The following is a 26,854-nucleotide window of genomic DNA, read 5'->3' on the forward strand; positions in this document are numbered from 1 at the left end:
TCACAGAAGAGACAAGTTATTGCGTGGGAAGTGGCGGCTGCTGTCGAGCACCTCCCTTGAGGGACCTTCACTGCCCCGGTTGGCAGGGCAGGCTCACCCATTCAGATGTCTCCTTCTCTGCAGCAGCTTGATGGCAGAGGGAAGGGGGGCTTTTTGCCCCCCACGCTGTGCTGCAGCTCACCCTTCCTGGTGGCAGGTTCAGGGAGCCTGGTAGCCCTCCGCCTCCTGCATGCCCGAGCGTCTGGGTGAGTGCATGTAGAGATGAAGCCACAGCTCGCCCCCTTTGTCTCCCTCCCCTCTCCCAAGCAGCGTCTCTGAAGCTGGAAACACTGGCCCTAATGGACCTGTCTGGATGGACGTCAAAGAATACGGCTCCCACGTGGAAATTCTGTCCACCTAGGCGAGACACCTCTCATGCGAGTCAGATTCTGCCCAACTGTATGAATTCAGTGACTGAAGCCATTTGGAGATGGCCATTGTCAGGAAGAGCCCTTTAGACAAAGAAGGACAGGAAAATGACCGTTCTTTGGCCCAGTGCCCACCAGCCATTCCCCTTGCAATATCTCACTAAATTGTTTCAAGTGACTGTTGAGCCTGGGGTCCGTGGTGGAGCCTGTGTGTCTGGTTCTAGACTGCCTGGTCTTTATCCTTTGCCAGGCTGAGATGCTCATTGTCATTCTCTACCCCACCCAAAGATGACCAAAAAATGATGCTAATCATCTCCTCTGGCTAAGATTTAAGTTTCCAAACTGTATATCCTCATCAACTGCAGAGTTGGTTAAACGCAGATTCCCAGGCCCCGGCCCCAGTGTGAGGCAGTAGGTCTAGAGTCCAGGAATTAGCATCTTAACTGTCATCCCAGAGGCTCATGACGTTAGTGACCCATGTGGGCCACACGTTGAGAAACTCTGAGCCATTTACTGATCACATTTAAATTGTATACAGGAGTACATGTGCTTGCTGTGTGTGTGTGAGAGAGAGAGAGAGAGAGAGAGAATGCATGTGTTTTTTCTGGGCATAATGAAATGTCAAGCAATTTTAGATATTTTTCTCTATGCTTTTCTGTATTTTAATTTCTTACAATGAGCTTATAATTTTTTACGAGCAGATAAAGCCATCAAGACTTTCTCCTGGGCAGCAAAGAGCAGAAGTATTATCAATATGTAGAAAGTAGATTTGGGGCAAATGTAGACATAGAGACAAAAAGCCACAACTGTAAATAAACATTTTCACTCCTAGTGCCTGCAACCCTTCCTCTGTGACTCCAAACTCCTGAGCCAGCCACGGACAGCCTGGAGAAGAGAGGAATGCCCGACCTCCCATTTTCAAGTGATCTGTTCATGGCAAAGCAGAGCTAAAGACACACCTAGGAATTTGAGCCAGGGCCAGGTCTCCCTCCCTTCTGTCTTGGCCCCTGGAGTCCAGGCCTAGCCAGCTCCTGCTCCTCCACCCAACCCAGCACTCGGGCACCCTGGCCAGCCAGGCAGAGCCAGGGATGGCGATTTTACAGCACTTTTATGACTCTATTCTTGCCCAGTAAACCCACACCGGGCCTCACAAACACTGTGAGAAGGCCAGGCCCTTCCAGAGAAATGGTTTCCTACACCTTTACAACGTGATAGGAAAAAAGGGGCCGTTGGATTTATGGAAACTATATAAAGTTTATGGAGTCTTGGCAGGCCAGAATTAGAAAGAGTCTGCAGGATGGGGGGTGGGCATCCCAAAGCGGAGAAGGCCGTGAAAGAGCCGCAGACCTTCGTGTCAAGACACCATTCAAAACGCCAGTGACCAGAGCAATGCTGGGGGACTCTGGGGTGGAGGAAACTGGCCTTGCTTGCGGCAGCGGCTGTGGGGGTGCTTTCTGGGGTGATATCATTTCATCTCCATAGCATTCCTGTGAGGGAGGCATGGCCAATCTCATTCTGTGGAGGGGATACCAAGGCAAAGGTGTTTTGAAAATTGCAGATGTGCCCAAGGTCGCCCAGCCAGTGGTGCGTGGTGCTGAAGTGGATGTTCTGGGGCAGCCTGAGTTCTCGCAGGCTCTCCTGTGTATTGAGCAATGCGTCCCAGTTTTAGGTCCAGATAACGTGGTGTCCACACTCTGCTTCAGTTTGGGACTTGTCTGCTATTTGTAGTTGTCTCAGGGTCCCCTGGGGTCCTTCCGTCAGCCCCGTCTCCCTCTGTGGGTTAGCTTTGCTGTTGAAGCTGATTTGTGCTCAGGTCAGCCTGCTGGCTTTGGCTAGAACGGAAGTGAAGCCAACCTCAGAGGGGTTGGCTATGAATCAGGACAGGGTTAAAACAGAGTCTTTGCTTTTGGCCACCCCCCGCCTTGTTCCAGTTCTGCCAGCAGGTCCTCTTAGGGCCTTGCAGGAGAACCTCATGGGGTCTGAAGTCACCTTTTCCAGTTCCTGTCAGCCTTCGGCACTCTAATCCATTGCTCCTTGCATGTGCACCTTGTGACAGCCGTGTTTTCTCTCTTTTACTTATTTGGCTGTGAATTTTTGGAGTGCAGATTCCATGAATGCTTAATTCTTCATCTCTGGTTTTGCCCAGAGAACCTATCATAATTTCCAGAATATGGTAATTACTGCATAAATATCAGCTGGGAGGACGAATAGATGATTGGATGGATGGATGGATGGATGGATGGATGGATGGATGGACAGATGGATGAATGGATGGATGGATAAATGGATGGGTGGATAGATGGATGGATGGATGGATGAATGGATGGGTAGGTGGATGGATGGATGGACGGATAGATGAGTCATGTGTAGACTGTCAGATACCCATCTCCTCATTTACACCCTTGAGTGCAGTTAAAGTAGCAACCTAACCCAGGTTCTCTGAGGCTTTTACTAAATGCACTTCTGTTTCAGGGGATATACCTTTTTCTCTCTGAAGCCATATGGAGAAACCAGCCTGAGTGTTTGAATGTGTGTGTAAATACTTTACGGTCCCCATAAACTTGTTTAAAGACAGGTGGGGGTAAAAGCATAAACCGGGACAGCGTTGTGGGAGGGCAATTTGGAAGTAGCTATTAAAATTTTTAATGTGCCTACCACTAAGACCCAGCAGTTTCACTTTTAGTTGTCATGGGCAAGAAATATATTCATCTATTTGTGCACAAAGAACCATGCACCAGGATGCTCATACAATGCTTGTTTCTGCATTGCTTGAAACAGTGAAAAATGGGCAGTAGCCTTGATGTCCATCCGTGGGGGGAACACCCAGACTATGGAAAACACTGTAGCCATCAGAGAGATTAAGGTGGATCCATATTGCAAACTGGAGGATCTCTGATAGAGCTTGGGACAGACACTCTCCAAGCTTCCAGGAGTCTCCAAGACTCTGGTACTCACTGGTCTCAGCAGATGTCTCCTCCCAACCTCATTTCTATTAACTTATTTTCCTTCTCCCTTCCCTCTCACCCATGAAACACAGTTTACTGGAATTCGTTCTTTAATTCTTATGCTTACTAGCCAGTGACCCTCCCTTCCAGAAAAGGAGGAAACAGAAAAGCAGTGATGTGCGTAATTACTGTCCGCTGGTTCTTCAGTTAAAAAGATTGTAAGGCATAATATTGAAACGTGATTTATGGGTGCCACATTCTACCAAATAATGAGGCCAAGAGGAAAAGAGTCCCATTGTTTCAGAAAACCATAGCCTTTGCTCTCCTGCAGGAGATAAATTGGCTCTTATTTTCTTATTGCTAAAGAAATGTGAAACAGTTTTAGGCATATGTGATATGGTCTTTCAATATGTTGAAATCCAGAACGGAGTAGTTGAGGAGACGTCTGGCTCAGATATCGAAGGAAGTTTCCTGGAGGCCCGGCAGCTCACAGCTGAGGAGGCTGCAGCCTCGGGCCACCACGCACCCTCACCCAGACACTGGCACTGGGGCCCATCTCAGAAACACCCTCCGGGTGCTTGAGGGCCCAAGACAGCGAAGGCCACAGAACTCAGGAGAGAACAGAAAAAGCACAGAATCCGGAGTTCCACCTTGACTGTTTATTAACTATTTGCCCCTCCGTTTCTTCATGTGTAAAACAGAAATGACAACCTTACTATTAATTGTGTGACCTTGGACACATTACATCTCCCTGAGCATGATTGTCCCATCTGAAGGTCGTAATAGCACCTGCCACAGAGGATGATAGTAAGGATTAAATTAGTTAATCCGTGTAAATTACACTAGGTCAGTGCCTGCCACATAGTAAGTGCTCAGTACTTTTTAAAAAAATCGCTGTGTGACTATTGCAGACACCTTCGCCATGATTGGCATAGCTGGAATCCAAACTCAAGCCTTCCATTTCCAGGGTTCTGGCCGGTGTGGGGCTGGCAGACCTGGATGGGGATTCCCAGCTCTGCCTCTCTTCAGCTGAGCAAGTCACAGGAACCTCTCTGAACCACATTCTGTTCAGCTGTCAAATAATAGTTTGTACTTTGCAGGGGGTGTTATAAGGCAGTGGTCTCCAGCCTTTTTGGCACCAGGGACCAGTTTTGTGGAAGAAAATTTTTCCATGGGTGAGGGGAATGTCCTCATGCTCCTATGAAGATTTAATGCCTCTGCTGATCTGACAGGAGGCGGAGCTCGGGCCATCATGCTCGCTCCCCGCTGCTCTCCACCTGCTGTGCTGACCAGTTCCTAACAGACGCTAACAGACGCGAACCAGTACTGGTCCCTGGCCCGTGGGTTGGGGACCCCTGTTGTAAGGTTTAAAGATGAATGGAAACAAAGTGTCTGGGACACAGTGAGTGCTTGGTGGATGGCAGTCGCCCTTGACAGTGAAAGGTCTTTGCTAAGAAGCCTCTTTGTGTAATGCTCTCCCCTGGGAGGAGTCCGTTCCTGGTTTATGTCCTTCTGGTTCACTTTGGCTCAGCAGCAAATGTCTGCAGAACTCTTTATTCCTGGAGGGCACAAAGTCTGCCCTGACTCTAGAAATAATAGCTACAAAGAAAAACCGCTGGCAGCCCCTGTGCCAGGGACTGTGTGGAGCTGGCTCTGCAGGAGCCTGGGTGTCCTTAGAGCAGCTTGGAGAGTGAGCTCCTTGTCCTCAGTGTGCAGATCAGACATGAGGGTCGGGGTCTGGCCCGGGCACACAAAGCTGGGAGATGGCAGGGCTCAGAGTCTGATCTTGGGCTGTCCAATCCCTTTCACCAGACTGTGGCACATTCCAGAGCCCCTATCCAATTCCTAATTATTGACTCCACTCCACCTCGACCCTGACTGCGCTCTCCCATCTCCTCATGCCCATCACTGCCACTGGGTGGCTATGCAGTTCCATTACAGCCTCTTGTGGGGTTGATTTGTAGTTTTTTCACCAGTGCTTCTTAGCTCGAACTGTCAGCTGTCTCAATGTTTGAATTGGGTGGCAGAGAACGTTTTGTTCTGTGTGTCTGAATCTATGGGTTTACATAGATGCTCAGGGGTTGGGCTGGGGAGCATGGGTTCTGGGTGTCAGGTAAGGCCTTGCCAACCCCTTCCAGAAAGGACTCTGTTCTTACATGGGACACCCTGGGGTTCTATCTGCCCTCCACCTAGAATCTCCCCTTGGGAAGGGGAAGGTGTGATTTTGCGTGTATTTCTTTTTCTCTCAGCTAACGGTGTTGCTTTGTTTTCAGTTGAGAGGGAGAATGTGCAGAAGAGGACCTTTACTCGATGGATAAATCTACATCTAGAAAAGGTAATGGGGCACTTGGGTGTTTGCTAAGTGATTGATTCATCTGTAACTGAATTTACAGCTCCGGAGAGTGGAGGGGGAGCTGGTGACCTGTGCTCTTTTTGTTATTCATTCATTGAAACGTTTATGAGTGCCTCCCCCTGCCGGTTACGAAGCTCAGGATTGGGAAGAGTTGGCTGAGACAGTCTGCCCTCCTGGGATCATCAGTCTTGTCAAGGGAAGGAAAGAGAGGGTCTGTCTTTAAGTAGGAATCTGAGCAGGTGGTGGAAGACATTCATTATTGAACACACCAACACCTGAAAATCAGGTGTCTTTGGGCCTGAAACACAGGTGCGCATCTTGATTGCCAGAACCGGGCTCTGTGAAGAGCCAAGAGCCATTTGTAGGTATTTGGATTGATTTTTGCAAGAACTCTGATTATCTTTGGACAAAGCTAAATTTCCTTCTAAAGTCACATCATGTTGCTATTTAATAATAGTAATAGTAAGAATAACATGGCCTGGCTTTTTTGATGTACTTCACTCTGCATCAGGCATCCTGCATAGTGCCATACATGTGCCATGTCTCCTGTCATCCTCACGACGATGCGAATTACCCTCTCCTATCAGAAGGAGGAAACAGAGGCACGGAAACATAACGTGGCTTTCCTGGACTTTCTGTGGCTTCTCCTCTGTATTCAGCGTAGTGGCCCTTCTCTTCCTCTGTTTCTTTGTTTTCTTGCATTCTTTGACCTGGCTGTTTTGAGTTGCATTTTGTCTGCAAGCATCTCATGCACACTCCGTAAAACAAAAGCGGCTGAATCAGCTCCCCCCTTGAAGGAGACTAAAGGAAGAGCCACAGAGGAGAGGCGGTGATGGGAAGGGATGAAGAGTCCTGGGTGAGAAGGGGGATGGGAGCGGGCAGAAATCTCAGCCATCCTGGTTGGATGGACCTCAAGACTGTGGGCCTGGGGCTGGGAGAGGAGAGGTGATTTTTCTCTTTTTTAGGAAGTTGATTTTTATCTACTCACTTCACCTCTTTCTCCTTAAGCACCACTATGTGGTTTTCCAGCTATACCCAGCAAGTAGTCTCAATTTAAAGTAGTCTCAGTTTAAAGTAGTCTCAGTTTAAAACTAGGAGCACCCCACTTTCGTGTTTGTAGGTGTATCTTCTCTCTTCTCCTCTTAAAAGGTTCAAGAGAGGCCAGGTGCATTGGCTTGTGCCTGTAACCCCAGTGCTTTGGGAGGTCGAGGCAGGTGGATCACTTGAGTTCAGGAGTTTGAGACCAGCCTGGCCAGCATGGTGAAACCTCCTCTCTACTAAAAATACAAAAATTAGCTGGGCATGGTGGCACATGTCCATAGTCCCAGCTACTGGGGAGGCTGAGACTGGAGAATCGCTTGAACCCAGGGGGTGGAGTTTGCAGTGAGCCGAGATCGCACCACTGCACTCCAGCCTGGGCGGCACAGCGAGACCCTGTCTCAAAAAACAAAACAAAACCAAAGGTTCGAGAGTAACTATTGACTGCCCTTATGGTTAACACAAAAGAAAGGTTCTCAGAGGAAATCACTGAAATGATTAGAAAGCAGAGAAAATAAATGTGGCTTTTAGGAAGTGGAGCCATTGACCACAATTCTAATTCACATAGTTTACCTTTAGGTCTAGGATGTTGTCCAAGCAGCCTTTCGGCCACCCACACCTCTACTCCCCACGTGTAGAACGTGTGACGCAGTGCCACCACTTCACCTGGAGCATCCTGAACTCTACAGGTGAAAGATTGTGTCGCACATGAAGCTTATGAATCATCTGCCAGTTGTTTTGATTATTGGCACATTTTCGGCCATGCTCCTGAAGTGAAGTGTTATTTTGGCGGGGGGGGGGGGGGGAAGGAAAACCGGTCCCCAAACCTGAGATCACTGAGCTCTTAAATTAATGCCCGATGTGTGTCAGGGTAGCTGGAAATTCCTGCTGGGGGACACGCTAGAGCCATGGAATATTTCTTTCTTTCTTTTTTTAAAATTAAAATAAATAAATACAGAAAAGTACAGAGGGTCATGTGGCGAATATCCCCGCATCCACTCACTGCCCCAAATGAACCTCCGTTCGCATTTATCATATCAAGGATTTTCTCCCTGGCCAAGTTCCTGCCCCTGTCTCAGGGCAGGTGGGTAGCGCCCACTCTGAAGATAAATCAGATAGCACCTGAAACTGATGTCTAATAAACAGGGCAAAATTAACAGCCATGTTTCCAACCTTGAGACTTTCAAGAACAACCTTTCATGTAAAGGAAACCCAGGAACTCCTCGGTGAATTGGGCTTAACTGCAATTTGAAGGCTGTCAGAAATATTTACTGAGTCTCTGGCTTCTGGAAAAATTCCTTAATTTACCGAAGGAGTTAGATCATGAAGAAAGCCCTGGGGGTGCTGTTTATTCGGCCATACCGATCTCATGAAGCCCACGGAGCGTTTGGGGCCCGAGGAGTGTTTTCCCTGGCGCGGGTTCAATTTCTCCCCCTGCCATCTCACAGGATGGACTCCGGCCAAGGCCTTGTTTGCTGCTGCTGCTGAGGCTCTTACAGGAACTGTCAATGGAAATTATTCTTCAGGTTTAACTCAGAAGTAAGGCTTGGCCACGGCCAGGGCTGGTAACTGGAAATTTTGTTAGTCCATTTATCAGGGGGTATTTTGTTCGGGTCTCGCATTTTCTGCCTCGCATTAACAGGAATAACATTTCCGTAAGAGCCTCAGTAACCTGATCCCGTCATGCTCAGGGTGGAATGTGCCCAAGGAGCTGCAGCAGTTTGCAAAGAAAATAATTTGCCTTTTGGTTCAAAGTCGCTGTTGCCCTTGAAGCGAAGCCTTTTTCTATGCACCTGCGGGTGGAATTGCCCTGTATTTTGACTAACTGGGGGTAAAGGGACTCGTATAAAGGGTAAGGAAATGCCACCTTCCTCCATAAAAAATGAAACACAGGCCCTCCATGGCTGCCACGGGAAGGAGGCTTTCCCACAGGGCAAGGGTGGCTGGGCCACAGTTCCACTGTTTCGTGCCCCTGGGTCTCTGGCTGGTTGTGGATACCACCCTCTCATTGACCTCAGGAGCTCCACGCCCCATTAATCCTGTCTCCCATGTGAATGCCCAGCCTTCCCCTGTACCCAGCAGCAGAGAGAGCACCCAGACCAGCTGCTCTAACCTTGCCAAAGCCCCCAGTACAAAAAGGTAAACAGGGAATTCATGCTGGGGTGGGAGCTTGTTAAGAATCAGGTTTCGGCTGGGCATGGTGGCTCGTGCCTGTAACCCCAGCCCTTTGGGAGGCCAAGGCAGGAGGATATCACATGAGCCCAGGAATTGGAGACCAGGCTGGGCAACACAGAGAGACTCCATCTCTACAAAGAGTTTTAAAAATTAACCGGACGTGATGGCACATGCCTGTAGTTCCAACTATATAAGAGGCTGGGATGGGAGGATCACCTGAGCCGCCGAGCGTTTGAGACTGCAGTGAACTGTGATCACGCCACTGCACTCCAGCCTGGGCCACAGAGCAAGATATCATCTCAAAAAAGAAAAAAAAGAAGAGGAAGAAGATTCTAGAAGAAGAAAAAAAATGCAAGTTTCTGGACCCCGCTCCCAGAGATTCTGTTGAGATTAAGAGGAGTTATTATCAAGCTTGTTTAGACCGTAGAAATCTTTCTTCAAGCAAAGCGTTACCTAGAACCGTAAATGTAGTCATCCTTCCTCCTCTGGGGTTCCACATCTGTGGGTTCAACCAACAGCAGATGAAAAATATTCAGAAAAAAAAAAACTGCATCTGTACTGCATATGTACAGAGTTGCTTCTTGTCATTACTCCATAAACAATAGAGTATAACAACTATTTACATCACATTTACACTGAATTAGGTATTATAAGTAATCTAGAGGCGATTTTAAGTATATGGGAGGATATGCATAGATTATATACAAATACTTCACTATTATATATCAGGGACTTGAGCATCTGCAGATGTTGGTACCCGAGGGAAGTCCTGGAACCGATCCCATATAGATACTGAGGGCTGACTGTACAGGCCAGTAAGAGCTGAGCCTCTCTGATTAAAGCGGGTGCGGTGGGATCAGCTGCCTCCTCCACCCCCCTCTCTCCTATAGGGTATCCTAAAGCTGCTCTGCTGAAGTCTAAGGTTCCAGGGAACAGAGTTTGCAAATCCTCGCGCTGGAGCATCTAACCCACAAGTTCCAGCCAGTTCTTTCAGCCATGTCCAGCCAAGCTCCTAGTGGATACCACCTGGACAGCAGACCCCTTCCAGGTCTAGGCCCAGAGAGGAAAGCCCAGGGGGCTTCTGTCTGTTTTCCTTCCCAGGCCCCCCTCCACGCTCCAGATCCTGTTTAGGGAATTGTGTGTTCCCTTAGGGAGAAGGAAGTTGTCTATGGGAACGGAGGCTGGGGCTTCTGTTTACTGACCCAGGGAACCCAGAAAGTGAGCGAGTGGGGCAGAGAGAAGGTGTTTCAAGAGCCGTGCACTACGAAGGGGCCGCCAACTGAGGACATCTCCCTTCCACTGATGGCCACGAGGCATACGCCTTCTGAATGAAATGTCTTCCTGAGGAGGGCATCCAAGGCTCTGCAGGCAGGAAGCCACTTAGCAGTCAGCAGGTGGTCCTGGGCTGGGCAGGTGGGTGCTGTGCCAGGCTGCCTACCTGCATGATCTCATTGCATTCCAGTCCAGCCCTCTGACGAGGGTCAGATTCCTCACCTGACACTGCAGACAAGTACATTGTCTTTGTGCAAGTGTGCAAGGTCAGGTTAGCCCCAGGGAGGTTAAAGAACATGCCCAAGGCCAAGTTGCTGTCAAGGTAGAAAACTTGGCTTTGAACTCAGGTGTGTCTAACGGCCTTGCTTCTCATTGGCTCATGTGAGAGGTGCAATGTTGATTTATCTCAGGAAGTTGGATTTTGTGGAGGATTAGAGGAGTAGCATGCAGCTTTTTTTTTTTTTTTTTTTTTTGGTTTTAACTTTAATGAGTTTGATTTGTAATAATGAGCTTGAATTGCTTTTGTACCTAAACATATAAATACATATACACATGGACATGTAAATCGACCTCTGAACCTTTGAGTTCCTAGTGAGCCTACACACGTGGGGTGAGGAAAGGATCCTTCCCTTCACCCACCCATCGAGCCATTGAGCAGGTCAGCTGTGTCCTGCCAGCCGCCCGCCCTCCTACCCAGTTCTCACACACCAGCCCCCTTTCCTGGCTTCCTCTGGTAAGGGTCCCACAACCTCCAAATTTGGTCTAAATCTTGGTGAAGCAATGACGGGCACCTCAGGAGGGCACACTTTTGAAGACTAAAGCGGTCTTGGAGATGGCGGAGCCCTGCTGACACCGGACTGAAGCCTGGGGAGTAACTGGCCCAGGGTCTTGTCATTGCCACGTGGATCTAGGGTGCGCTAGCGTTCGGCGCTTGTGGCCAGATACAGGAAACAGGACAATACTGAACAGCTAGCTTGACCAAATGCTGCGACTATCACTCATTGTCTTTGAACCTCAGCTTCCCCAGTCTAAAGTGAAGGGCGGCCAGGCGCAGTGGCTCGTGCCTGTAATCCCAGCACTTTGGGAGGCCGAGGTGGGCAGATCACCTGAGGTCAGGAGTTGGAGACCAGCCTGGCCAACATGGTGAAACCCCGTCTCTACTAAAACTACAAAAATTAGCTGGGCATGGTGGCAGGTGCCTATAGTCCCAGCTCCTCGGGAGGCTGAGGCAGGAGAATCACTTGAACCCGGGAGGCGGAGGTTGCAGTGAGCCGAAATTGTGCCACTGCACTCCTAAGCCTGGGTGACAGAGCGTGACTCTGTCTCAAAAAACAAACAAACAAACAAAAAAAACCAAAAAGCAAATGAATAAATAAAATAAAATGAAGGGCTTGCACTGGGTAATTTCACATAAGCCCTCATAGAATTGTTTTATTCTAAAGAAGGATATAGTCAAGATATGCCATTTCTTTCTGCCCTTAAGCATGTGGATGTGATCTAAGCTTGGGATCTGAGATCTTCGGTTTGAAGGGCCCCCAAGGGTCACTTGTTTGATCAGTCCCCTGTTGGTGAATCTTCTCTGCAGCCTTCCTGCCAAGTGGCTGTGCACTGCTGCCCGGGTATCACCTCCAGGGGGATGGGCCTGCTACCTCCTTGGATGGGCGTTTCTACCTGTAAACAGAGCTGGATGTTTGGAAGTTTTCTCTTGAGCAGAAAGTGGCATCTCTGAAAATAGCTTTGTGGATTACACAGGTTGCTAATTGGCTACTTTCTTCCCTTGTCTTTCAAAGTGCAACCCACCTCTAGAAGTTAAAGATTTATTCGTCGATATACAAGATGGCAAAATCCTAATGGCTTTGTTAGAAGTCCTGTCTGGGCGGAATCTGGTACGTATGTTATAGCAGGGTGAGAAAGAAAGAAAATGCAAAGGAAAACGCTGTTGAGGTTTTCTTTTCAACACAAATACCTGGACATACCCTATACTAAGAAACTCTGAAGCGGTGACTCTTTTTATTAGTGCCTACGAGCCATATAATCATGTGGAACGAACTAGTACTTTTTTTTTTAAGTCAATGTATTTTAGAAAATAAATGCCTAGTGTTTTTGGTGAGTCTGTTAAGGCTTAAGTTTAGAACTAAACAATTAAAATTTAGCCAGCCAGCCATTATATAAACTAGAATGATCGCTAAGAATTGGAAAAATTGGAAGAAAAAGGCCTTTTATCAACCACCCTAAGGCTAAAACTAGAACTGCTGGCTTCTAGAACATTCTTTTTAAGTATGATTGAAGTTGAGCCAGCTGGTCTTGACGTTCATTCCACTTTGGACATTAGCCAGACTTCTCCGTGTTGCATCCGTCTGCTGTGTGCAGATTGACCCTTGTTCTCTTCACAGACAGCAGAGTTTCTCAGCCTTGGCACTGTTGACATTTGGGTCAGATAGTTTCTTGTTGTGGGAAGATGTCCTGTGCATTACAGGACATTTAGTATCTAACTGCTAAATAACAGTATCACCCCCACGTGTGACAGCTAACAAGCTCCCAGACATGATGAAATGTTCCATGAGGGGGCAAACTGATGCAGTCCAGAATGGTAGAAGTGTCAGGGTTGAGAAAGCCTGTTCCAGAGTCCAGTGTTTGATATGGCCTTGGCAACCCATTGTACCTAACACAAAGGTGCAGCAATGGGGTCACGACTCTACCAAACCATAGCTCAGCCAGCACAGAATGTCCTGGGTCTGTCCTTAACTGTAGGTGTAAAGTCAAGAGTCCCTGCTTCTCTTCTCAGATATAATGTAGCTGGTATCTTATCAGACCTCTTAACCGTCCCACCTTTGCTTTCCCAGTGGCAAAACACAAGATACCTATTAGCAGCGCCTGCAGAGGGCTATGCAATATTATGTGATGAATTCTCAACAGTATTTGGTTTCTTAGAGGGTCTCGCCATGAGCAGGGTCCCCAAAGGACGTCCTGAAAAAGTACCTTCTAGTCCCTTGTTTATGCTCCCAGCAACGCAGGCTCCCCACTTTATTGCCAGAGCCCTGGTCACCAGCTACTGTGTCCTTGGTGGGCCTCCACAGGAGGAGCCCAGCCAAGAACAGTCCTCCACTTCCCCATGAGCGTGGCCTGGCACTTCACACCTGGTAGAACTGACCCACTGGTTTGCCTTGTAATGCAATCTTCCCCCAACCTGGAGGAGCATTGATGCGGTTCAGTTCAGGGTGAGTTGGCTGTGATGGCATTCCCGGTATGTAGAGCTAATGTTGTCAGAGTTTTAGCTTCCGCAGACGTCTCTCTGCCTCTTTCTCTCTTTCGACCTGGGATAACTGTCCACAAAACTCTTGGCTAGAAAACAGAAACATCTGCTGCCACTGGGGAGGACCTTGGCTGGATGATTTAGCAGCTGAGCAGTGATGCTGGCAGCCAGTGCTCCCTGTCCTAACACAAGCAGCAGTTCAGCGAAGGGAACATGTTACGGAGGGTCTCAGGAGAAGGGAGGAATCTAACAAGCCAGGAGCTGGGTCCCAGAGAAAAAATTGACAAATTTGTCCCTTGTTGACCCACTTCGGTTCCCCCCAACTCACCAACTTCAGTGAGTTAAATCCCAAGTACTGTAAATAAGGCCGACCTTTGAGAGCTCTCTGATGTCACATTTGTATGTCCTGAGAGGCACCTGTGTGAGTTTGGATGCATTCCAGGTGGGTTTTAGTTGTGAGCCCCTAACTTTTTCTTGAAATTCATGTGAAGAAAGCAAAGCACACCCAGCAGCACCGCTGGGCATTGTGAAGTGCCTGCGTGGGTTTAATGTGCTTGTTTTGTTCTGTTCTGTTTTATAGCTGCACGAATACAAATCCTCGTCGCATCGCATTTTTCGGTTGAACAACATAGCGAAAGCACTTAAGTTTTTGGAAGATAGCAATGTGAGTGTTTGAAGCACATCCTGCTAACACAAGTTTGTCCTGTTAGGAAAAGGATGTCATTTGAAGTTCAGTGCTGGTCGCAAGAGAAGCGTGAGACGGGAACTGATCTAAAATGGTCCGATTAAACTAAGCTTAAATTTCACAGAAATCACTCAGATGACCCCTCTGTTGGGAACATAGTCCCTGACTCCGTGCCCACCCACTTGGCAGCCATCAGGATTAAAACTCTGATGGACGTTCAGTCGTGGAAAGGCAGAGCAACTGACTGGCTCTCAGATATTTATAACTTAGTTCACGTTTTCTCCTTCATTCCCTTGAATAAGAGTATGGCAAGCATGTCCGAGTGTAAAACTTTCTCTTGGAACAGAATATGGGAGAAAAAGGGGAAGAGGGGGGCTAAATGAGCCAGGGGGAAAAAAAGTATAAAATTCTCCCTATCTTGATGTAACTTTCTAGACTCTGATGAACTTTTTCTGTGCCTGAAACACTGCTCCACGTTCTTCACACATGGGTAGGGGCGGCTCAGCAGGGAGGACGTTTCATCGCGCCTCAGAGTACAGTTATTATGCCCATGTCAGAGATGGGCTGCCCCACAGGACCAGCTCTGTGACTTGCAAGTTATTCAACTTCTCTAAATCTGCGCTTCCTCATCTCTAAAATGAGCATATTGTGAACACTAAAGGAGCTGACTTGTGAAAAGCACTCTCCATTCTCGGGATGGCCGTTATCACTCAGCAGGCCCCTGAGTTATCACCCGACATGTGATAACTAGGTGTGATACCACCTTCTCCCAGCCGAGGAGGGAGAGGAAATATTTCCATACACCAGTTCGTCAGCTTGTTCTCAGCCTGGCAAAACCAGCTGAGTTAGGAGGAACAAGAGGAGGAAAACATTGTCCCTGAAGCTCTTAACTGAAGTCTGGCTGTTAACTTTTTTATTCACCACCAAAAACAAAATGGCGGCTGGGCACCCAAGCCACGGTCTTTGGAAATATCTGCTCTTTGGGATCTTGTACCGCCTGCAATCACTACCTTCCCTCAGCCCAGTTCTCTGAGGGAACTAGGCACCTCAGGAGGGTTTTGTTCTCTAAATGGCCCTCCCAAGAGCCAGCAGCTCCCTGCTCAGCCCTGCCCTTCCCCTGTTGGGATGGTGCACCATGGTGTTTATGGCATCCCTACGAGGCAGCTCTGTCTCCTCACTTTGAAACCTCAGCTTAGAGGGCCACACCTGTCACTTGCCATTTGGGCTTCCCCCAGGTGAAAGGGAAGGCGGGGGTGATCAAGCTGACTAGCAGCTTTGGTTCCCTTGGACTGGAATGTGCTCAGTAAAGCTACAGAAATAGAAGGAGCTGTCAGAGCAGAGGCTTAGGAGACGAGCAGGTGAGTTCTCATGGGGGATCCATTATGCAGGACGTGTGCTCGTGATGAATGTGGACGCAGTATTGAACCTGAATTTGATCGACTGTGTCATTCACAGTATTGACAGCTTCCTTCCTGGCCTCCGACCGGCCAGTGAGGAGCCTGTGTTGTCTGAATTATATTCTTGGCATCTGCCCTCAAAACAGGCTGCAGCTAGGGAACCCAGAACTCTCCCTCGCTTAGGCAAGCCCAGGCCTAACTGATTGATGTTGTCGGAAACCCATGACGAACTCAGGATCAGAGACCCATGTCAGGCAGATTAAAAGGCCATGAGGGAAAGAGAGAGAGAAAAGAAATAGAGGAAAAAGAAAAAGGTTTTGTATGAGATGATCTTTTCAGGTTCTCTTTCCCCAGTCTGCCAGGTAGAATTTTGCAATGTGGACCTGATAGTGTATCTTGACTTTATTTCTCCTCTCTTTCTCCTGAAGAATGACTTTTGCTTTATTAAGGTTGTTAAGAAAGAAGAAAAAAATGTGACAGACACCAGTGTTGCCTGCAAAGCCTTAAATATTTACTCTCTGGCCCTTTTTAGAGAGGTCTGCAGAGCCCCAATCTGTGTCCAGTGCTTAGATTTTGTTTGTGGAATGAACTGATGACTTAGGGCAGTGATCCTCAAACCTGAGCATGTGCTGGAATCACCTGGTGCACTTGTTAAAATGCAGATTTCTGGGCCCACCCATGGAGTTTTTGATTCTGTAGGCATAGGAGAGAATGAGCATTTCTAACACAGGGGTCCCAAGTGATGCAGATGCTGCTGGTCCAGATGCCAGGTTGGCCTCAGAGATTTACCAAGAGCATCATTCTGTGGTCAGAACATAGTTAAACACATAGATAAGACCTTAGCTAAGTGTTTCTGCAAGAGGCACGTTTCAACTCATCAGTGGGATATCTTCTAATGGTGCAGAAACCCTGGGCATAAACCTTATCCCAGTCTACTGTTTCTAATTAGCAGTCAACTCACCCACCCACCGTCCATGATTGCTCATGTCAGTGCTCTGTGTTTGTTCCAAGGACGTGCTAAATCCAGGTGTGGTGGCGTTTGTGTAGCAGACAGACCTACTGGACATTTTCCGTCTCTCTCGGAAAAGAATGACTGAAACCTTACCAGCCGTGTGATGCTATATTTATATTTCATCATTTCATTTATGTGCATGTTATATTTCACCTCTCTGAAATTCCCTCACCTGAACTGGAGGGACAATAGAAGTACCTACTGATATGGTCTGGCTGTGTCCCCACCCAAATCTCACCTTGAATTGTAGCTCCCATAATTCCCTAGTGTCGTGGGAGAGACCTAGTGGGAGGTCATTGAATCAGGGGAACAGGTCTTCTCCATGCTGTTCTCATAATAGTGAATAAGTCTGCTGAGATCTGATGGTTTTATAAAGGGGAGTTCCCCTGCACACATTCTCTTGCCTGCCGCCATGTGAGATGTGTCTTGCTTCCCCGTCACCCTCCGCCATGAGTGTGAGGCTTCCCCAACCATGTGAGGAGTCCATTAAACCCCTTTCCTTTGATAAATTACTCAGTCTCAGGTAGTAACTTTGCAGCAATGTGAGAACAGACTAATACACCTACATCATAGGTTTATTGTGAGTATAAAATGAGTTAATATTTGTAAGGAGCTTAGAGGCTACACGTGGTAAGTGCTATGTATGTGTTAATTAAATACAGTTTTGCATGCTGAGTGTCCTTGAGAATGGCAGGGTAAGTAAGAAAAACAGGCTTATGCAAACACACACACACACACACACACACACACACACACATAGACACACAGAGAGAGAGAGAGAGAACCAGAAAATAACATGTGTTATCCTCCCTGGACACCCCCTTTTAAGTTCATAAATTGCTTCCCTCCAGGTAAAACTGGTTAGCATTGATGCAGCAGAAATAGCAGATGGCAACCCTTCTTTGGTTCTTGGGCTGATATGGAACATAATCCTCTTCTTCCAGGTAAGATCATTTCCTTTCCAAAACACACAATCATGATCTTGTGTCTGCTGAGCGCCGCGGAAGAGAGTGGGGCCAGATCGAAGGAGGCAGTGAGGCTTAGTTTATGGCAGATTTTATCTTTTCTACTCACTGAAAAAGCACCAGAAGAATCTGGTTGCTACAGTCCCTGTGATTTTAAAAGTGGTGTGAGTTCTCTAGAAGAGAATAGCCATCCTCTTGGGACTGGAAGAGTTAAATATTTACTTCAAAAAATTACTTTGTTCTAAAGTGTTGCAAGAACTAGGGAAATACTCCTGACCAAAAATGGAACTTGGTAGAGTTACTTTGCTGAAATCACTCAGTGTTCCTTAGAGATGATTAAAAAGCTTATACTAAAGATGTCTGAGGAAGAAGAATAACAGGCGAGACCTTATTGTTCCATTCTTTGCAACTTCAGCCTCTAATTGGAAATGCAGATTTTATAGAGGAAGAACTGGATCTGTGATTGGAGTAAGAAGATGACATTTTATTTTTATTTTATGTTTTATTATTAAACTTTAAGTTCTGGGGTACCTGTGCAGAACGTGCAGGTTTGTTACATAGGTATACACGTGCCATGGTGGTTTGCTGCACCCATCAACCCATCAGAAGATAACATTTTAAATTGTGCTGAAGTTCATTTCCCTGTCAGGAGAGAGCTGGTATCTCATTTTCTAGAGCCCACTCACTTTTGGAATAGAAACTCGTGGTTCACTGTTCGATTACCCTCCCAAGAGTGAAAGTGATCCACCTGGGTATGATTTGCTTGGGATTTTGGCTCAATGCCTGCATTTCAGAGAAGCATGAGCACAAACAAGGTCTGGAGACAGTAGTTCCTATTCTGGGTGAACCCTGAACTTAAAAAAAAAAAAAGACTCACTCTCTCTGAGCCTCAGTTTCTGTGTCTGTGAAATGGGAGCAGTGGTCATAATAGGTGGTGAGCATCAAGAGAAGCCACGTGGGCCGGGCACAGTGGCTCACGCCTGCAATCCCAGAACTTCGGGAGGCCATGGCGGCAGGGTCACTTGAACCCAGGAGTTCAACATCAGCCCTGGAAACAGAGCAAGACCCCATCTCTACAAAAAATAAAATTAGCCAGGCATAGTGGTGTGTGCCTGTAGTCCCAGCTACTTGGAAGGCTGAGTTTGGAGGATTACTTGAGGCTGAGAGTTAAGGCTATAGTGAGACATCATGCCACTGCACTCCAGCCTGGGTAACAGAATGAGATCCTGTCTCAAAAAAAGAAAAGAAAAGAAAAAAAAAAGCAGCAGCAGCAGCCACCATGTGTTATATGTGTGCTTCAATTACTGCTATCTGTTACTAAACTTCCTCAGAGATTCTGGAAACATCCTGAAGATGTCGTAAAAGTCAAGAACTTAAATCCACCACCCTAGGACTTCATTTTTTTTATTTAACAAATGTCTATTGAGTTTCTCCAAGGTGCCATGTGCTGAAAGTAAAAGGCCCTGCCCTCATGACCCTTTGGGATCACAGACAAGTCAATCCTATATGGCAGAAGGTGATGCTAGAGCTCCAAGCAGGGGCAGCTAGCTCAGATGGGGGAGTAGAGTAAGGTAAACTTCCTGGAAGAAGTGACACCAGAGCTGGGTTTTGAAGGATGAGTAGGAGTACGCTAGATTTCCTACTCATCCTTCAAACTAAGTTAGACTTAACCTACTGTGTGTGTGAATTGCCTAAGGGTGGTATTGAAACAGATTCTGATTCTAACAGCTCTGGTATAGAGCCTAGGGTTCTGCATGTCTTACAGAAGTCCTCATGAGAGGAGTTCACAGATGGAGGGAAGGGACATTGAGGCAGCAAGGGCAGGATGAGCAGAGGCAGTAGGACTTGAAAGAGCTCAGTGAGTCTGGGAGTGATGGGCAGTGAGAGGAAAGGGGTGGTCGAGTTGAGTCAGGAAGACCTGATACGAAGTGCTGGCTGGAGCTGGAAAGACTCCAGGAAAAGATAGTCCTCCCTGTATAGTGTAATTATGTGCACCACAAGCCACAAGAAATGGACAGGCAATCACAAGTACTGCCTGTCCCCTACCACAGCCATCAGAAAAGGTTTCCCGGCATTCAGAGAACCAATTCTGCATGAGCTGTTCCCTCCTGCCACGGTTCATGTGGCCACCCGCCAGCCAAGGGTCTTGCTGAGAGGGTGGGTCTGTTGCTGGAGTCTGAAATGCCATTTTCCTTCCAGATTAAGGAGCTCACAGGCAACCTCAGCAGAAACTCTCCATCTTCCAGCTTGTCCCCTGGCTCAGGGGGCACGGACTCAGACTCATCCTTCCCACCCACACCCACTGCAGAGAGGAGCGTGGCAATATCCGTGAAAGACCAGAGGAAGGCCATCAAAGCCCTGTTGGCGTGGGTGCAGAGGAAAACGAGAAAGTAAGCTGCAGCCCCTCTCCCCACACCACTTCATTTAACTAGCTGCTTTCAGGCAGAAGAAAGGAGAACTAGTATTTATTAAGGTGCCAGTTATGTATGTGTCCATCGCTTCATATAGAATACCAGAACAAGGGGGACAGTCGCGGTGGCTTACAACTGTAATCCTAGCACTTTGGGAAGCTGAGGCGAGTGTATCACCAGGTCAGGAGATGAAGACCATCCTGGCTAACATGGTGAAACCCTGACTCTACTAAAAATACAAAAAATTAGCCGGGCGTGGTGATGGGCACTGTAGTCCCAGCTACTCGGAGGCTGAGGCAGGAGAATGGCATGAACCCGGGAGGCGGAGCTTGCAGTGAGCTGAGATAGTGCTACTGCACTCTAGCCTGGGCGACAGAGTGAGACTGCATCTCAAAAATAAATAAATGAATGAATGAATGAATAAATAAATAAATATCAGAACAGGAAACACTGCATTTTTTTAGTTTTGCAGTACACACAAAATGCAGTTTGCAGAATGTTTGGTTTGCATAAAGCTGATGAGAAGATTTGAATACAGATCAGAGGGACTTTCATCATGTTGTCTCCTAAATGGGCGTATCTCTTGGATTCTAATGACTTGTATGCATTTAAGCTTCAGGGTGTCTTCCGGAGTCTGTACCTACTTTAAAAATAGTAATAATAAAGGCCGTAACATACTCAAAGTTAGGTCGGATCTTCCAAAATCGAGACGGGAACTGGAGCCAAGTTCCGGCCCTGAGTCACCCCACGCCAGCAGCAGAGTGAGTTGAGCAGTTTTGTATCAGGCCTTTTTACCAGTAACAGGCCCACAGCCCCTGGACCATGGGCACACATGCCAGACCAGTGTGGTGGAAACTACCCAACTTGAGGCTGCCCCAGCTCCTCAACATACAGACTGGTTGAGATCCTGGTAAATCATTTACTTTTCCAAGCCCCAACTGCAAATGGTATCCTGTCACTCACTGCCTTCCAGGACAATTAGGCAAAATCCATGAAATCCATGAAAGAGCACCTTGCACGGTGCCAACCCATATTAAGCACGTCACAAATATTGATTCCTTTCTCCCCTGTGTGTGGAAATAAAAGAGGGAAGAGAGGCTGGACCTTTAGAGTTTTGATGGAGAGCTCACACGGGGTAGGTTGAAACTGACAAATGTGAACCACCATTAAATGTTGTTTACATACAAATCAACCAGAAAAGGGTTCATTGTCAGGGGTTAGGGTAGAAGGAGGGTGTGACTGTAAGGGAGAAGAAGTGTCTTGGGGTGATGGGACAGTTCTGTTTCTCTGTCGTGGTGGTTACATTAATCTGTGCACCACCCCCATGAAAATTAACACCTGTGAAAATGTGAAATTCAAATGCAGTCTATAGCTTAATTAATAATTATCTTGGACCAATGTTGGTGTTCTGGTTTGGATAACATACCCTGGTAGCATAAGACGCTGTCCCTGGAGGAAGCTGGGGAAAGAATAGGGACTCTCTGTACTGTGTTTGCAACTTCTTTTGGGTCTTAAATAATTTCTAAATAAAAAGGTGCTTGGGTTTTGTTGTTATTGTTGTTTTAAGAGAGTTCATTGACCATGGTTGAGGGATTGGTGGAGTCACAGGATGGATTCTAAAGGAAATTAGTGCCTGGCAGGATTCTCTCCTCTTTTGTCCTTCGCTTTTACTTTTAAAAATTGAGGCGGCCTCCATTTTACAAAATAGGATGAAAGCTCTCTGCCCCTCACTTTTACAATGATGCTTTTATTTCTATTACTGATAATAGTAGCTGTCATTTAGTGAGTGGCTTTCTTGGGCTCCCAACGTTGCATAGGTTGACCCTATGACATGGCCATTCTTCTGGGGCCAGGCTTGACTTTCCCCACAAAAGCCCCAGCAAGTTCACTGTGTGGAGTTTGAGGCTCAGAGAGCTCGTTGGCTTGCCCAAGGCCATGGCACTAGAAGCATAGGGGACAGCTAAGGTACAAACTTATGTCTTTCTGGTTCCATTTTTATGGCCCAGCACGTCCTTGTTATGTTTTCAATGTCACTGATACAAGGAATGGTCTATACAGTTGGTCCTTTATGTGTCTGGGAATTGGGGAACCCAGGGTCCTATTTCACCTCTTTGTTCAATGTATACCCTCCTACTCCATTTGGCTGGAAATGGAAATGTGAGTGGTTCAGGGCAGCTCTCCCATGCTCAGGGACCAAGGCATCTTCACCTGGCGAGGTCGGCAGCTCTGCCCCACTCAGAAACCCACGCGGCTGCTGCATGCTGACCTTGCTCCTTTGAGTCTGTTTCCTAACCAGCAACCTGGCTGCCGCTGCTGTGTTTCCTTCAGGTATGGCGTGGCGGTGCAGGACTTTGCGGGCAGCTGGAGGAGTGGGCTGGCTTTCCTGGCCGTGATTAAGGCCATTGACCCCAGCCTAGTGGACATGAAACAGGCCCTGGAAAATTCCACACGAGAAAATCTAGAGAAGGCCTTCAGCATCGCACAGGATGCCCTGCATATCCCTAGGCTCCTGGAGCCAGAAGGTAGCAGTGATTCTTTCTTTCTTTCTAATAATTTTTTTTTACAAATGTACCACTTGCCGTCCCATATAGAAAATCTGGAAAATACAGAAAAATCTAATGAAGATTTTGTCTCCTATATTTCTACCACTCAGATCATATGGATATTTTTCCAATATTTTATATGCCTCTAATTGTATTTTTACATAATTGGTATCATTTACTGTATGTATAATTTTGTGCTTTTTTATTTAACATTATGTCATAAGTATTTTACATACTGCTACAATGTATTATTATATATTTTTATTGGCTGCATAATAGTTCATCTAGTGAGCATAGTAAAATGTACTTAGTGGCCAGGAGTGGTGGCTCACGCATGTAATCCCAGCACTTTGGGAGGCCGAGGCGGGTGGATCACCTGAGGTCAGGAGTTCGAGACCAGCCTGGCCAACATAGTGAAACGCCATCTCTACTAATAATACAAAAATTAGCTGGGCATGGTACCACAGTCTGTAATCCCAGCTACTCAGGAGGCTGAGACAGGAGAATCGCTTGAGTCCAGGAGGCGGAGGTTGCAGTGAGCTGAGATCGTGCTACCGCACTCTGGCCTGGGTGACAGAGCCAGACTGTCTCCGAAAAAAAAAAAAATGTACTTAGCTCTTTCACTAGGTAGACATTTAGGTTGTTTCTGAAATAGTTCCTTTTATATGTAACAACACCACAGTGAACATCTTAGTAAATAAAGCTCAATGTGCATCCCAGATTATTTCCTTAAGGACCAGGTTTCATCAGCAGAATGACAGAGGACAAGAGTCCATGCCTGTTTAAATGGTTTGCCTGTCTCTGTGAAGCTGCCTTCCACGTGGGTTAGGCTAATGTAGGACTCCCTGTACCATATGTAGGCTGCCTGGTTCACCCTCCTTGCCCATTGAACCAGCAGTGAGCTGGCTGCTCGCTGTGGAAGGGACTAAAACAGCAAGGAAGAAGGGACAGGATTTGGGGAATAAGAAGCCCTAGATTCTATATCCTTGCTTCTCTGTTCTTCAGCCAGCTGTGAGATTTCAGTCAAGTGATTCACCCTCTTTGAGCCTAAAGTTCCTCAAGTGGCAAATAAAGAGAAAAAACCCTCAATGATCTTTGGGATTCTTCCCCATCAGGCCTCCGGGAATACTACTGAAAGCGTGTGTGTTTGTATCTCCTGCTAATTCCTGTGTCTCTCTCGACAGACATCATGGTTGACACACCGGATGAGCAGTCTATCGTGACTTACGTCGCACAGTTTCTAGAACGTTTTCCAGAGTTGGAAGCCGTATGTTTGCTTTTCTTACCTTTAATTCAGACACCATACATTTCCATCTGCTGGCCATCAGACAGAGCAGGGACGTGGGCAGCGTTGCTCTGTATAAGTAGCAGTCAAAATCGCCAGTTGCTCCCAAGTCCCTTGAGAGTGGCCTTACCACATTGTGATTTCAGAATGATAGCAGTCCCCCCTCATATGCGGGGGATACAGTTCAAGACCCTCAGTCAATGCTTGGAACCTTGGCTAGTACCGAACCCTATATATACCATTTTTTCTTTTTTGTCCTATACATACGTACCTATGATAAAGTTTAATTAATAACTTAGGCACAGAAAGAGATTAACAACAACTAATAGTTACATAGAACAATTGTAACCATGGGCCAACATCATTACTTTTGCAGTTTGGGGCCATTATTAAGTAAAATAAGGGTTATGTGAACACAAGCCGTTTGATATCATGACGGCTGATCTCTGATCATCCAGGCAGCTACTGAGTGAGTGATGGATGGGTAGCATAGATGGCGTGGATACGCTAGACAAAGGAACGAGTCAAGTCCCAGGCAGGACAGAGCAGGATGGTGAGAGATTTCATCCCGCTACTCAGAACAGCACGCCGTTTGAAACTTAGGAATTGTTTATTTCTGGAATTTTCCATTTAATATTTTCAGACCACAGTTGACCATGGGTGACTGAAACCTCGGAAAGCAAAACCTCAAATAAGGGTGGAATTATTTATATGTAACATGCGTTAAGTTTCAAAGCAGGATGGAAAGTGACGCCTCTCACAAACCTCTTCCCATGACAAACTTTATTAAGATTATAAAAGATGCTTACTTATAAAATGGATCTGCTTCTTGATTTTTTTAGATGTCAGATGGAACATGTTGGCATCTACCAGATTTTTATCAGTGTTAAAAATCATAAAAGACAATGATCATTGAAAAGCCTGCCTTACTTTGGGAGGCCAAGGCTGGCGGATCATGAGGTCAGGAGATCAAGACCATCCTAGCTAACAGGGTGAAACCCCATCTCTACGGAAGATATAAAAAATTAGCCTGTGGTGGCAGGCGCCTGTAATCCCAGCTACTTGGGAGGCTGAGGCAGGAGAATGGCGTGAAACGGAGAGGCAGAGCTTGCAGTGAGCCGAGATCACGCTACTGCACTCCAACCTGGGCAACAGAGCAAGACTCTGTCTCAATAAAAAGAAAAGAAAAGCCTGACTTTTTATTTTCAGAATTCCAGATTATACTTGGTGACAGAGTTTTTTTGGGCACAGAATCAGACCTTTTAGAAATTGTCCTGGCCCTGTTGAACTCCCACCCAACCCATGCGCAACCGCGAGCTGATAATAATGACAGCAATGACAGCCTTTTCTTGAATCCTTTAGTAATTGACTGAACCCTTGCCCCTGGCTTAGGAGACTCAGAAATAAACTAGATGGCTGAGGTCCCTGGCCTTGTGGAGGTTTGTTCTAGTAAAGGAAACAGTTATAAGTCAGCAAAAACATAACTTCGGGTAGTTATGAGTACCAGACAGAAAAAAAGAAAGCATAAAGAGTTAAAGGATGCTTGCGGGAGAGGGGAGCTGCTTTTCTAGCTGGCTGCCTTGCCCCTGTGTCTCTGGGCTGCCTGCCATTCCTGCAATCCAGCATGGCTCAGTATCATAATCCTCTTTTATCAACGAAAATAAGCATCTCAAAGAGGCTTAAAGACCTCTCCATAGTCACTCAGCTACCACGCACAGAGCTGGGGTTTGGTCCCTCTGTGTTTCCAAAGTTCAGGCTCTTGGTTCCCTTACAACATGCAGCTGAAACTGGGGCTCCGTTTTGTACAGAAGAGCTTCCCAGGATCCTCCATGCCGGGGCTTTCATCCCGGCCCCCACCTGTGTGTGTGTTTCCTGCCTGTCCCTGCACCACATATGGACGCCTTACAGGGCGCTTTGGAAGTAGGAATTCCCGGGCTGGACTGCCAGTTCTCCACTTGGAGCTGTGTGACCTCAGGCTGGCGACTTGACCTCTCTTATACACATATGTATTGAATGTGTATCTATTGAATGTGTGTCATCTGTAAAATGGAACTATGACCCACATTTCGGGGTTATGTGAAGAATAAACAGTTATGTGAAGTACCTAGTACTGTTCCTGGAACAATGATGGATGTTTAGCAAATAATGATGACTTGGTCAATGGGTATAAAGTTACAGTTACATAGGAGGAATCAGTTCTGGTGTTTCTATTGCACAGCAAGATGACTATAGTTAATAATAATGTAACCAGTGACTCACATCTATAATCCCAACATTTTGGGAGGCTGAAGCGGGAGGATTGCTTGAGCCCAGGAGTTAAAGACCAGCCTGGGCAACAAAACGAGACCCCATCTCTACAAAAAAGAAAGAAAGAATAATACACTGTGTATTTCAAAATGTCTAGAAGAGAAGATTTTAATGATAAATATTTGAGGCGCTGAACGTATTGCGTTCTCAGATTTGATCACTTTACAACGTATACATGTTTTAAAATATCACATTATACTCCATAAATATATATAATGATTATTTGTCAATTAAAAATTTAAACAAAATCAAAAGAAAGGGATCTGGCCCTGCCAATACCTTGATTTTAGTCCATTGAGGCCTGTTTTGGATTTCTGATGTCCAGAACTGTAACATAACACGTTTTTGTTGTTTTAAGCAAAAAAAAAAAAAAAAAAAAAAAGTAGTGATTATTATTTTGCAATTCAGTTTTCCTGGCCTGTTATTGTATTTTGAAATACTAGGCATTGGGGCTTTCATTCGCCCTGAGCTCTTAATCTATAGTCAGAGTTTGAAATCAACTAAAACATACGGTATTTGACTGAGTCAAAGCCACAGCTAAAATTGAGCAAATCTGACACAGATCTCCCCAATGCTGAGGTCAGAAACTGCAGATGGGAGAAGATTGAGTCGGAAATAATATCTGGAGACAGTCATCCTGGTTCCTAGAACATGGTGCCTCATTGCAGAACAGTCTGTTTACATCTACAGGGGAATACAGATGAGAATTCACAGCTTATCCAGGCACACCGTGAACTTAACAATTCTGCTGAATTAGTTCATTTCAGTAAACATTTTTGGGCCCTGACCACGTACCACACATTGTT

The 26,854-nt window shown here is 46.6% G+C and overlaps 1 protein-coding gene across 1 annotated transcript in view; it reads left to right on the plus strand.

Moving 5' to 3' along the window:
- Positions 1-26,854, plus strand: part of CLMN (calmin) — a 130,993-nt gene that overhangs the window by 89,546 nt on the left and 14,593 nt on the right. Inside the window, exons 2-8 of the mRNA XM_026455341.1 lie at positions 5,626-5,687; positions 11,981-12,076; positions 14,024-14,107; positions 17,389-17,481; positions 19,702-19,892; positions 22,242-22,435; positions 23,641-23,723. Coding sequence (XP_026311126.1) covers positions 5,626-5,687; positions 11,981-12,076; positions 14,024-14,107; positions 17,389-17,481; positions 19,702-19,892; positions 22,242-22,435; positions 23,641-23,723 — 803 coding nt within the window. The remainder of the gene's footprint in view (positions 1-5,625; positions 5,688-11,980; positions 12,077-14,023; positions 14,108-17,388; positions 17,482-19,701; positions 19,893-22,241; positions 22,436-23,640; positions 23,724-26,854) is intronic.

This window comes from Piliocolobus tephrosceles, chromosome 6 (genome assembly GCF_002776525.5).
Source record: "Piliocolobus tephrosceles isolate RC106 chromosome 6, ASM277652v3, whole genome shotgun sequence".
Lineage (NCBI taxonomy): Eukaryota > Metazoa > Chordata > Mammalia > Primates > Cercopithecidae > Piliocolobus > Piliocolobus tephrosceles.